Source organism: Erythrolamprus reginae, chromosome 7 (genome assembly GCF_031021105.1).
Source record: "Erythrolamprus reginae isolate rEryReg1 chromosome 7, rEryReg1.hap1, whole genome shotgun sequence".
NCBI classification, from domain to species: domain Eukaryota; kingdom Metazoa; phylum Chordata; class Lepidosauria; order Squamata; family Dipsadidae; genus Erythrolamprus; species Erythrolamprus reginae.
In genome coordinates, this window is record NC_091956.1 from 71,871,286 (window position 1) to 71,883,936 (window position 12,651).

The 12,651-nt window shown below is 38.1% G+C and overlaps 1 protein-coding gene across 4 annotated transcripts in view; it reads left to right on the forward strand.

The window, feature by feature from the left end:
- DCLK2 (doublecortin like kinase 2) overlaps window positions 1-12,651 on the forward strand; it is an 84,822-nt gene that overhangs the window by 24,071 nt on the left and 48,100 nt on the right. For all 4 annotated transcript variants that reach the window (XM_070757803.1, XM_070757802.1, XM_070757805.1 and 1 more), the window contains exons 3-4: window positions 9,287-9,389; window positions 9,710-9,814. In XM_070757803.1, coding sequence (XP_070613904.1) covers window positions 9,287-9,389; window positions 9,710-9,814 — 208 coding nt within the window. The remainder of the gene's footprint in view (window positions 1-9,286; window positions 9,390-9,709; window positions 9,815-12,651) is intronic.

Sequence of the window (12,651 nt, forward strand, 5' to 3'; positions counted from 1 at the left end):
TCTCTATATGGCCAGTATGTTGAAGAAGCTGAAACAGATATTCAAAAACGCATACCTTGGTTTTTCAACCCGCCAATACAGGAATATTGTCCAACCTAATGATCAGATCCCAAAACGTAAAAAGAGTAATGTAATTTATGCAATCCAATTCAGTGAGGAGTGTTCAGAGCACTACATTGGAGAAACCAAGCAATCTTTACACAAGAGGTTGGCTCAGTACAGGACCACAGGATTACAGCAGTATACGTTCATTTATTATCTTTTGAACCATGGTGGCGCAATGGTTAGAATGCAGTACTGCAGGCTACTTCTGCTGTCTACTGGCTGCCTACAATTTGCAGATCAAATCTCACCAGGCTCAAGGTTGATTCAGCCTTCCATCTTCCAAGGTGGGTAAAATGAGGACCCAAATTGTTGGGAGCTACAGGCTGACTATGTAAACCACTTAGAAAGGGCTGTAAAGCCCTGTGAAGCAGTATATAAGTCTAGATGAAAAATTGATGATGTGTCCATTGTGTTTGAAGATGATATTGACATCTAACAGGGTTTGGGCTGTCTGGGATGTGTCAGCAGTTGGCTGATGTTGTGGTTAGCTCTGCCCCAGCTCCTGCCCCAAAGAATGTGGAGGTGGATGTGGAGGGAGGGGAAATATCCACAAGCCACAGGACTGTTTTGCTCCCGACAGAGTCTGCCAGCAAAGTATCCTCTGACGAAGGAAGTGTGGGTGTGATGAAAGAGGGGGGCTTGGCTGACAGCCCAGGAGAAGATCAATCTTCCTTATCTTCCTTATCTTCTTTGGATTCAGAGGAGTAATGTATGACTGACCCACACATGCGTAGAGTTATGCATAGAAGAGAACAACTTGACATTCTGTTTAAAAAGAAAACTGGTGTATACACCAAGCTACAATTTGCTTTGTGCATGTTTCCCTTTAGTAGATTGTAGCATATTTTGTTGGTATTTTTGCACTGAATTGATTAGCAAATAAAATCCTGTACTTTTTTAGTGGTTTAAAAGTGAACTCAGGGATAATTCACACATCTATATTTTGCAGTGGAAATTAACTAAAATGCAGGTATTACTGTTAAAACTTCAACATATTAAAGAAAAATAATAATATTAATAAAATGTATATTATGGTGCTATTTTTCCACAAACGTTTAATTTTAGACATCTGTTCAGCATAGAAGAGGTTATGATATACATGTATTTATTAAAAATGTTATATTCTTTTTCTTGTGTTTGCAGACAGCTTCATACTTCATTTCCCCTGTGTTTTTCTTATGCCTATTTTTAATTCATAAGCATACAGCAGATATAATTGGTAGGAGATGGGGGAATTTTAATTGGTAGGAGATGGGGGAACTTTAATGCAATGGGGGAATATTTAAATAATGAATTAAAGGGGAGGGATAAAATGGCAGGAGCAAGCACCCAGTGGACTGTATTAAAAAAGGCCATCTTAAAAGCCACAAGACTTTATGTAAAGCAAGTAACTAAAGGTAAAAGGAAGAAGAAACCGCTATGGTTTAGCAATGATGTAAGGGCTATAGTCAATGAAAAAAAGGCTGCCTATAGGAGGTATAAAGAGTCTGGAAGTATAGCTGATAGAGAGGTGTATAAAATGAGACAGAAGGAGGCGAAACAGATAATATATGCTGCTAAAGCCTCAAAAGAGGAAGAAATAGCAAAATCTGTAAAGAAGGGGGATAAAACCTTCTTCAGATATATTAGTGATAGGAAGAAGAAAAACTGCAGCATCACAAAGCTTAGTACCGGGAATAATACATACATTGATGGGAATAAGGAGATCGCTGACCATTTCAATAGCTACTTCTGTTCAGTTTTCTCAAAAGACACCTTACAAAATAATAATAATACTATAGAGGGATATAGCATTGCTTCCAGCTGTACGGATTCAGCTCCAGTGATCTTAGAAGCCGATGTCTTAGAAGAACTTGAAAGATTAAAGATAAATAAGGCAATGGGTCCAGATGGCATCCACCCCAGAGTTCTTAAAGAACTCAGATCTATCATTGCTACCCCCCTGACTGATTTGTTTAACAAATCACTGTTAACAGGAGATGTTCCTGAGGATTGGAGAATGGCCAGTGTTGTGCCTATCCACAAGAAGGGCAGTAGAGAAGAAGCTGGTAACTACAGGCCAGTTAGCTTGACATCAGTTGTAGTTAAAATGATGGAGACTCTACTCAAAAAGAGGATAAATCAGCATCTAAAAAACAATAACTTATTGGACCCAAATCAGCATGGCTTTACTGAAGGCAAATCGTGTCAGACTAATCTCATTGAGTTCTTTGACTATGTCACAAAGGTGTTGGATCAAGGTGGTGCCGTGGATATTGCCTATCTGGACTTCAGCAAAGCCTTTGATACGGTTCCACATAAAGAGCTGATAGATAAATTAGTGAAGATTGGACTTAATCCCTGGATAGTTCAGTGGATTTCAAGCTGGCTGAAGCATAGACATCAGAGAGTTATTGTTAATGGCGAGTATTCTGAGCAGAGTCAGGTTACAAGCGGTGTGCCACAAGGGTCTGTTCTGGGTCCTATTCTTTTTAATATGTTTGTGAGTGACATAGGGGAAGGTTTGGTAGGGAAGGTTTGCCTATTTGCCGATGACTCTAAAGTGTGCAATAGGGTTGATATTCCTGGAGGGGTCTGTAATATGGTAAATGATTTAGCGTTACTAGATAAATGGTCAAAGCAATGGAAACTGCAGTTTAATGTTTCCAAATGTAAAATAATGCACTTGGGGAAAAGGAATCCTAAATCTGAGTATTGCATTGGCAGTTCTGTGTTAGCAAAAACTTCAGAAGAGAAGGATTTAGGGGTAGTGATTTCTGACAGTCTCAAAATGGGTGAACAGTGTGGTCGGGCGGTAGGAAAGGCAAGTAGGATGCTTGGCTGCATAGCTAGGGGTATAACAAGCAGGAAGAGGGAGATTGTGATCCCCTTATATAGAGCGCTGGTGAGACCACATTTGGAGTACTGTGTTCAGTTCTGGAGACCTCACCTACAAAAAGATATTGACAAAATTGAACGGGTCCAAAGACGGGCTACAAGAATGGTGGAAGGTCTTAAGTATAAAACGTATCAGGAAAGACTGAATGAACTCAATCTGTATAGTCTGGAAGACAGAAGGAAAAGGGGGGACATGATCGAAACATTTAAATATGTTAAAGGGTTAAATAGGGTTCAGGAGGGAAGTGTTTTTAACAGGAAAGTGAACACAAGAACAAGGGGACACAATCTGAAGTTAGTTGGGGGAAAGATCAAAGGCAACATGAGAAAATATTATTTTACTGAAAGAGTAGTAGATCCTTGGAACAAACTTCCAGCAGACGTGGTTGGGAAATCCACAGTAACTGAATTTAAACATGCCTGGGATAAACATATATCCATCCTAAGATAAAATACAGGAAATAGTAAAAGGGCAGACTAGATGGACCAAGAGGTCTTTTTCTGCCGTCAGTCTTCTATGTTTCTATGTTTCTATGAGATGATTGACCAGGAAGGTAAAAAACAGAAAACTATTCTTTGGCATATTTTTTTGTTGTTGCACAATGAACCTTACAAAGTATGAGTTAAATAATATTGTATATGTTAGCCAGCTTCTTTTAAGACGTTTTTTTTTTTTTTTTAAAGGAACAACAACAGAGATCTTCATAAAAAAGAATCTGTTGCATTTATTTTATTTCTGTGGATCAAGCAGGCTAGGAAAGAGTTAAGTTGCTTTGCCAGACCAATTCACTAAGGGGGAGGGGAATGTAATAGACAGGGTAGATGTTTATCTTTTGTCTATCTTTTGTCCTGAGGTTATGCTCAAGCCAATTGAACATTGGGTGGAGAGAGCTTGTCACTGAACTTGATAATAGATTCATGCAAATGCTCAGTGCTGCATATTTCAGCCTACAGATGGTCTTACTGTAAATTCAGCCAGCTCTTTCCCATGATTTAGCTGCCATGACAACTGCTCTGCTTTCTAGTGGCTTGTACAATTAGGTATGAAAAAGCTGAAAATAATTCATAGTTTTAGAATTTTTCTATTGCAAGCAACAAAAGCCCTCCTTCAATCCAGTCAGTATTTATCATTGTGGTGGGATAATTAATACAAGCATCCCTGTTAGGTCAAAGGAGTCAAGTGTTAATATACTTATTTTATTTATTTATTTATTTATTCATTTGTCCAATACACAAATACATAGGAAGAAAAATAGACATGTAGTAATATAGATAAGGGTAAAGTGAACTTAGAGGAGAGGATATATGAAAGAAAGAAAATATATATGATAAGTGAGAGAAAGGAAAGGCAATTGGACAGGGGACGAAAGGCACACCAGTGCACTTATGTACGCCCCTTACTGGCCTCTTAGGAACCTGGAGAGGTCAATCGTGGAGAGTCTAAGGGAGAAATGTTGGGGGTTAGGGGTTGACACAATTGAGTCTGGCAATGAGTTCCATGCTTCGATAACTTGATCGTTGAAATCATATTTTTTACAGTACTTACTTACTTTACTTACTAAAGAATGAGTATTATTAGAAAGAATTGGATAGATTTTTTAAAAATAATCTGTACGCTTGACACTATCTACATATTTTTATTAAGTGCCGTTTTTTCATAATTCCTTTCTAGAATGAAATTCAGATAGCTTTCATGGGGTAAGATTAAAAAAACATTGCTTTATCCATCAAATATGTTTACCGTCTTTCAAAATCATTGGGGAAAAGTTGTTTTTCTTTATTTTTAAGAAAGTTGTTTTATCTTTCACAGAGCAATTGTTGCTGACTGTAAGCTGTGGAAAGAAAGACTATTGTTTAGTCATAATTATCATGGGTTAAATTGTCATGGAAATCTATGTTTTCATTGCTGAAATTAAGACCACTGTGCAGATTTTTCAAAAGTTTCAGTCAAATAAAAAATATTTCCTAAATGTCCCTCATTATTTAGGGCTGGACTTATGGAATAGGAGATAATCTTTTAAATGAGAGTAGAACCAAAGGAGAATGTGCTTTATCTTTCTCCTTTATTATAAAAATCCTGAGATCATCCCAACCTTGCTTAAGTATTCAGGTTGCAGCTAAAGCCTTGCTCACTTGTTAAATTATTTGGATCACTCCATTTGTAAACTTGCTGTGTAGCATCATTAAAAGTTGTGTGTCTGTAAGCTTTCCCCCACCCCCGTAAAGATATGTTAAATGGAAAACTGCCTTTAGAAAGCCAGTATAACTTGAGTGATGTTGAAACTTTCATATTGTGAGTGTTCCAATTTCTGTACTATGATAACAGGACTAAAACCAGATCAGATTCCCTATTTAGTCAATATAGAACAGAACAGAATAGAATTTTTTATTGGCCAAGTGTGATTGGACACACACAGAATTTGTCTTGGTGCATATGCTTTCAGGGTACATAAAAGGAAATATAAGTTTGTCAAAATCATAATGTATAACACTTAACGATAGTCCAGGTACAAATAAGCAATCAAATCATATTAAGAACCAGTCGATATATTGTAAGCATACAAGCAACTAAGTTACAGTCATACAGCCATTTGTGGGAGGAGATGAATGGTAGGAATGATGAGAAGATTAATAGTAGTGTAAACTTAGTAAATTGTTTGACAGTGTTGAGGAAATTATTTGTTTAGCAGAGTGATGGCATTCAGGAAAAAAAATGTTCTTGTGTCTAGTTGTTCTGCTGGGCAGTACTCTATATATTGTTGTTAGCCGCCCCGAGTCTACGGAGAGGGGCGGCATACAAATCTGATTAATAAATAAATAAATAAATATAGCATCGTTTTCAGGGTAGGAGTTGAAACAATGTATGTCCCGGATGTGAGGGGTCAGTAAATATTTACACAGCCCTCTTTTTGATTTGTGCAGTGTACAGGTCCTAAATGGAAGGCAGGTTGGCAGTAATTGTTTTTTTCTGCAGTTCTGATTATCCTCTGAAGTCAGTGTCTGTCTTGTTGGATTGCAGAACCAAACCAGACAGTTATAGAGGTGCAGATGATATTAATAAGACAGTAAAATGGAATCAATTTCCATTATCAATAGCATTCATACAGATATTTTCCAGTTAAAATGGCAGGGTTTGTGTCAGAAGGGAGGAAAGTGTAACTTACAATGAACCAATCCCAATATTATAAACATTTTAGTTTTATTTATTTATTTATTTATTTTATTTCATTTATTTGTCATACAAATATAGTATTGTATTGTAGAAAGGATAAAAAAAGACATTTGGGCAGGAACAGTAGGCACAAAGGTGCACTTATGCACGCCCCTTACAGACCTCTTAGAAAAGGGGAGAGGTCTATTGTAGATAATGTAAGGTTGAAGATTTTGGGATTGGGGGAAGAAACAACAGAGTCCGGTAGTGAATTCCAGGCGTTGACCACTCTATTGCTGAAATCGTATTTTCTGCAGTCTAGTTTGGAGTGATTTACATGAAAAGACATTTATTGTTACCTTATAAAATGTTTATCATTTCGGTTCTGTTCAGTATGTTTCATTGTCTATTTTAATTAGTCTATTTAGGGATTTATTTTATATCATCGAAACAGAAGACTGACAGCAGAAAAAGACCTCATGGTCCATCTAGTCCGCCCTTTTACTACTTCCTGTATTTTATCTTAGGTTGGATATATGTTTATCGCAGGCATGTTTAAATTCAGTTACTGTGGATTTACCAATTTACTGTGGATTTTACATTATATCCTACCTTTATGTCTGTAGCAAAATAAGTGATTAAAATTATAATTCTTATTTTAAAAAAATAAAACACACCAAGAAAACATTTTGCATATTTCTCCACTCCATAGACAATGCATGCCTATACATCAAAGGTCTTGTCTACATTGTAAAATAAATAGAAGCAGTTCTACGTGCCCAAGATAAAGCTTATATGAGAAGCCATCAAGAATGCCTTCCCATCAGTTTTACTTCCAGTGAAGGAATAATTAGAGGAAGGAGTCCTCTGCATAATCATAAGGCTCAGTGCTCTTAAATAGAATCAAATGATAAAGTCATAAGTTCAGTTCTGAGTCAAATTATCTTTCACAATGAATCATAGATTTTTGAAGGCAGCCTCAAGAAACAGTGTGATGGTTTGATTATCTGTCTTACCAAATACTTCTCAAGGACAATTCCACATATAGTTTGTACAGTAGTTCATGGACAATTCTAAGAATGCTTCTAAACAAATAATATCAAATGCATGCGCTACCCTGTTTTCCCAAAATACGACATCCCCTGATAATAAGCCCAATCTGGCTTTTTGAGTGCATGGCAATAGGGCCAAGTAGTTATTTCAGGGTTAAAAAATATATAAGACACTGTCGAAGAAGACAGCTAAAAATGAGTAAAAAAGCTAAGCAAATTTTGCTTTAAGTAAAATTTATTTTAGTGTATTATTATCAGATTATTACTATTATTATGTCAGTACAACACAGCAAACAAGATCACTATGCTGGATTTCATATTTCATCACCAGTCGGGCGCTTGCCAAGCACCTAGGACTGCGTGATGTAGCGGCGAATTATGTTTGCGGATCCCAGTAAAGCGGCCTTTTGCAATTGACAGATGGAGATTTTGTCAACTCCGATGGTTTTCAAATGTCCGCTGAGAACTTTTGGTACTGCGCCCAGCGTGCCAAGTACCACTGGGACCACTTTCATGGGATTATTATTATTATTATTATTATTATTGTTATTATTATTATTATCATCATCATCATCATCATCATTATCATCATTATTATTTATTAGACTTGTATGCCGCCCTTCTCCAAAGACTCGGGGCGGCATACAAGTGTAATAATTATATTTATTTCAGTCATCCTTCAAAAAAAATTATTCTTAAAGATATCTCTGCCTGTGTATTTCGTTATCTGTAACCATCATGAATTTGTCTTTTTTAAAATACAGTATACATTCTGGTACCTCTAGCACTATCACGATTTTGTGAAAGTGAAATCTGTTGGCTAGACTTGTTTTGCTATTCACTGAATCTTATTTAAGTTTGTTTGAATATTAACTTCCACATAATGAAGATTAATCATGTCTTCTTCACATTCTATAGCAGGGGTGTCAAACTCGATTTCATTGATGGGCGCATCAGGGTTGTGTTTGACCTTCAGGGGACCAGGGTGGACATGAATGGGATAGGCGGGGCCGAGATGGGCGTCACTTGTATTGTGGTACTTGTGGTAGCCAAATGCTAAGGTAGCCAAATATTAAGATCTTCCTTCAGATCTTCCCTCACTCATTATAATTTATTTATTTATTTATTTATTTATTTCCTTCCTTCCTTCCTTCCTTCTTCCTTTCCCTCTTTCCTTATTTTTCCTTCCTTCCTCTTTTCCCATCTTTCCTTTTTTTCTTTGTCAAAAACGTGCTCTTTCTGGGAATATAGAATGACACTTATTTCTTTTAAGTCATTCAGAGATGGTCTTCTCAGAGTGTTGTCCTCTCAAGAAGTGAGGGAGCATGGATTAGAAGATTTGGGATTCCAATGCTATGGCATAGATTGTGCTGGGAATGGTCCTTCCATGCTGCTTAGTAGAAGGATGTCATCCATTACCTGTTCTTGATAGTTTTTATTGATGTGGTTATTTTCATGTTAAGATCACTGTTGAGATTCATGTATAGCATCCAGAGTAATGACATTGGGATAATTAAAACAATTGTACAGTGTTCCCTTGATTTTCGCGGGTTCGAACTTCATGGAAAGTCTATACCACGGTTTTTCAAAAATATTAATTAAAAAATACTTGGCGGGTTTTTTCCCTATACCACGAATTTTCCCACCCGATGATGTCATATGTCATCGCCAAACTTTCGTCTGCCTTTAATAATTTTTTTTAATAAACTTTAATAAATAAACATGGTGAGTAATAATCTGAATGGTTGCTAAGGGAATGGAAAATTGCAATTTAGGGTTTTAAAGTGTTAAGGGAAGGTTTGTGATACTGTTCATAGCCAAACATAGTGTATTTACTTCCACATTTCTACTTCACGGAAATTCAACTTTCGCGGGCGGTCTCGGAACGCATCCCCCGCGAAAAGCGAGGGAACACTGTACATATACTACCATTCATTATCTATTTGTGTTTAACTTTCAGTGGTACAAGCAATAGTAATTGCCTATGCAAAGCAGATCCTAAATGCATAGGTCTGTTTCTCAGCCTTTGATGGCCCCTTGTGACATGTTGCTTTTTTTCTTTTTAAGGCTTATTTATTTATTTACTTATTGGATTTTCTAGGTTACCTGTTTGCAAGACTTTTTTGGTGACGATGACGTTTTTATTGCATGCGGACCTGAAAAATACCGTTATGCTCAAGATGATTTTGTTCTGGACCATAGTGGTAAGCATACATACCTAAAATGTTTTGTGAATTATAAGAATCCATTTAACTCATTTGTAGGTATTCACTCACTGCCTGAGCCGGATATACATAATGCAACTTCCTGCCACAAGTGGCAGCACTGGTGCAATGAACCGTATGATGTCTAGCACAAGTGGCCACTTATATTAGGTGCACATGGAAAAATAAAGCTAAAGTTTATTTTCAGGATAGGTCTTATTTTGGGGAAACAATTTAGGAACAATAACTTAGGAACTTCTACCTTTGTGGGTGGTTTAATTGAAAATATTTATTCTATTGTCCACCTGTGTTGTTTACAGAATGTCGTGTTATGAAATCATCTTATTCCCGTGCATCTGGAACACCAAGGTATTCTGGATCTAAAAGTCCTGGGCTTTCACGACGAAGCAAGTCTCCAGCTTCAGGTAATTGAAAACAGCTCTTTGGAAATGCATCTTTTTTTTCATATGGCTCAACCCTTGCGGTAGAATCAGGCAATCAGAAATTAGTGGCTAAACATTTAAACATATAAAAATAGCCAGTGCAGTAAATAAGATGATACACAAAACAAGGAATGAATACCTCTGAAGCCATTTGAAAAAACATGAAATGTACTGCAACAAATAATAAAGCTTAACTCGTTTTTAAACATTCAGTAACATTTCAACATGTCTAAGGAGTCAATTCCACAGAGGGAACATAAGAGACTCTGACCATTGCCTTTTTCACTAACAGCAAGTGTTCTGTCGGGCTCTCTGGCTGACTACTCCCGAAAATTCACAGGTACAAATTTCAGACACACACACGTTTGAAAATTCAAAGCAATGTTCTTTATAATGAAAATTCACTTAAACTAAGCCCTCTTTTGGTATAGCAAAGAGCACTTGTCTCCAAACAAACTGGTAATTTGTACAAGTCCCTTACCAGTTCTGTGAAACTTAGCTTGCAGCTGTGAGGCAATTCACAGTCCTTCTTCTTTCACAAAGTGAAACACACTTTGCTCTGGTTTAGTTTCAAAGCGGGGGGAAATCAGCACACAAAAGGTCAAAGGCAGCAAAGCAGGCACGAAACACAATGATCAGATAATGGCCAAACCCACAGGCTGCTATTTATAGCAGCCTCACTAATTACCACAGCCCCACCCAACCACAGGTGGCCTCAATTTCTTTGACAATAATCTCTCAGTTGTTGTTGCCTATGCATCGCTCTCCGCATGCCTGGCTGTATCATTAACTCTTGTTCTGAATCCAAGGAGGAGCTAGATAATTGATCTCCTTCTGAGCTGTCTGCCACACTCTCCTCCTCCCTGTCACTCATGTCTTCTTGGTCAGAGGAGCCTTTATCATCAGATTCCACCGGGGGCAAAACAGGCCTGCAGCATGTGGATGTCTCACCCACATCCACAGTCCTTGGGGCAGGAGCTGGGCCAGAGCTAACCACAACAAGCAAGGAACATGTGAAGGCATTTAAGAACTAAGCACTCTAACAAGTTACCACAGAGCAACTTAACAACCTTTAAACCACTATAAATCTGAGCAAAGGATATGCCAAATATTACATGCACAGATTGTTCTATGCATCGAACAACTGTTTCATGTGGCCAGTGCCTGACCCAAGACATGCTTTTTTGAAGTATATGGTACATGGACAAAAGGGGGTGGGAAACCGGGGGAAAATCCAGGGAAACTGGTAATAATAATTAATAATAATAATAATTTATTGGATTTGTATGCCGCCCCTCTCCGCAGACTCGGGGCCGCTAACAACAATAATAAACACAACATGTACAATCCAATAATAAAAAACAACTAAAAACCCCTATTATAAAACCAAACATACACACAAACAAACAAACATACCATGCATGACTTGTAATGGCCTAGGGGGAAGAGCTATCTCAACTCCCCCATGCCTGGCGGTATAAATGAATCTTGAGTAGTTTACGAAAGACAGGGAGGGTGGGAACAGTTCTAATCTCCGGGGGGAGTTGGTTCCAGAGGGCCGGGGCCACCACAGAGAAGGCTATTCCCCTAGGGCCCGCCAAACGACATTGTTTAGTCGATGGGACCCGGAGAAGGCCAACTCTGTGGGACCTTATCGGTCGCTGGGATTCGTGCGGTAGCAGGTGGTTCCGGAGGTAATCTAGTCCAATGCCATGTAGGGCTTTAAAGGTCATGACCAGCACTTTGAATTGTGACCAGAAACTGATCGGCAGCCAATGCAACTGAGAAACAGCTGGAAATTTCATGGTGGGTGGTCTGCTAAGCTATGCTGTGGTAGTACATGATGGTGGTTGGTTTTGCTGTTTTGACTTGTATTGTTTTTGTAATTTTGTATTCCTTGTTTTTAAATGTTTTTAAAAACGTCTCAGAATTGCTGGCATTTGGGCAGTATATAAATTTAATTTAATTTATGGTGGGTCGCAGAGTCGGCCAGATATTTAAACTGATTTGGCATTTTTGACTGCTTACTGAGTCCTTCCCAAGGACCTGGTGTCAGCAAATGTTGTTCTTTCATGGTGTAAAAGTATTGTTGCAGGATGTAAGCTGTTCCAAGTACAACGAGACTCTGACTCATGGCCACAATTAAGCATGGAATTTTGGTTATAAGTCGTCGCAGTCAGAAATTGAGTTACAACACAGCCAGACACAATTTGAACTCCATTTTTACAGTGGATGTTAAGTAATTAACTGCAGTTTTTATGCCAATCACATAGTTGTTAAATGATCCTAAGTGCAAACCCAACTTATCTAATGGGCATCAGCCCCCAAAAGAAGAAAAAACCCAAGCAAAACTTTTTAAAACACAACTATTCTCACAGCCAACCCCCACTCAGTAAAAGACCTTGGAATACTAATATCAAATGACCTAAGTGCTAAAGCCCACTGCAACAATATCGCCAAAAAGGCTTCCAGAGTTGTTAACCTGATCCTACGTAGCTTCTGCTCTGGCAATGTCACACTACTCACCAGAGCCTACAAAACTTTTGCCAGACCCATTCTAGAATACAGCTCATCTGTCTGGAACCCATACCACATCTCAGACATCAACACTCTCGAAAACGTCCAAAGATATTTCACCAGAAGAGCCCTTCACTCCTCCACTCGAAACAGAATACCCTACGAAAATAGACTAATTATCCTGGGTCTTGAAAGCTTAGAACTGCGGCGCCTAAAACACGATTTAAGTATTGCCCACAAGATCATATGCTGCAATGTCCTTCCGGTCAACGACTACTTCAGCTTCAACCGCAATAACACAA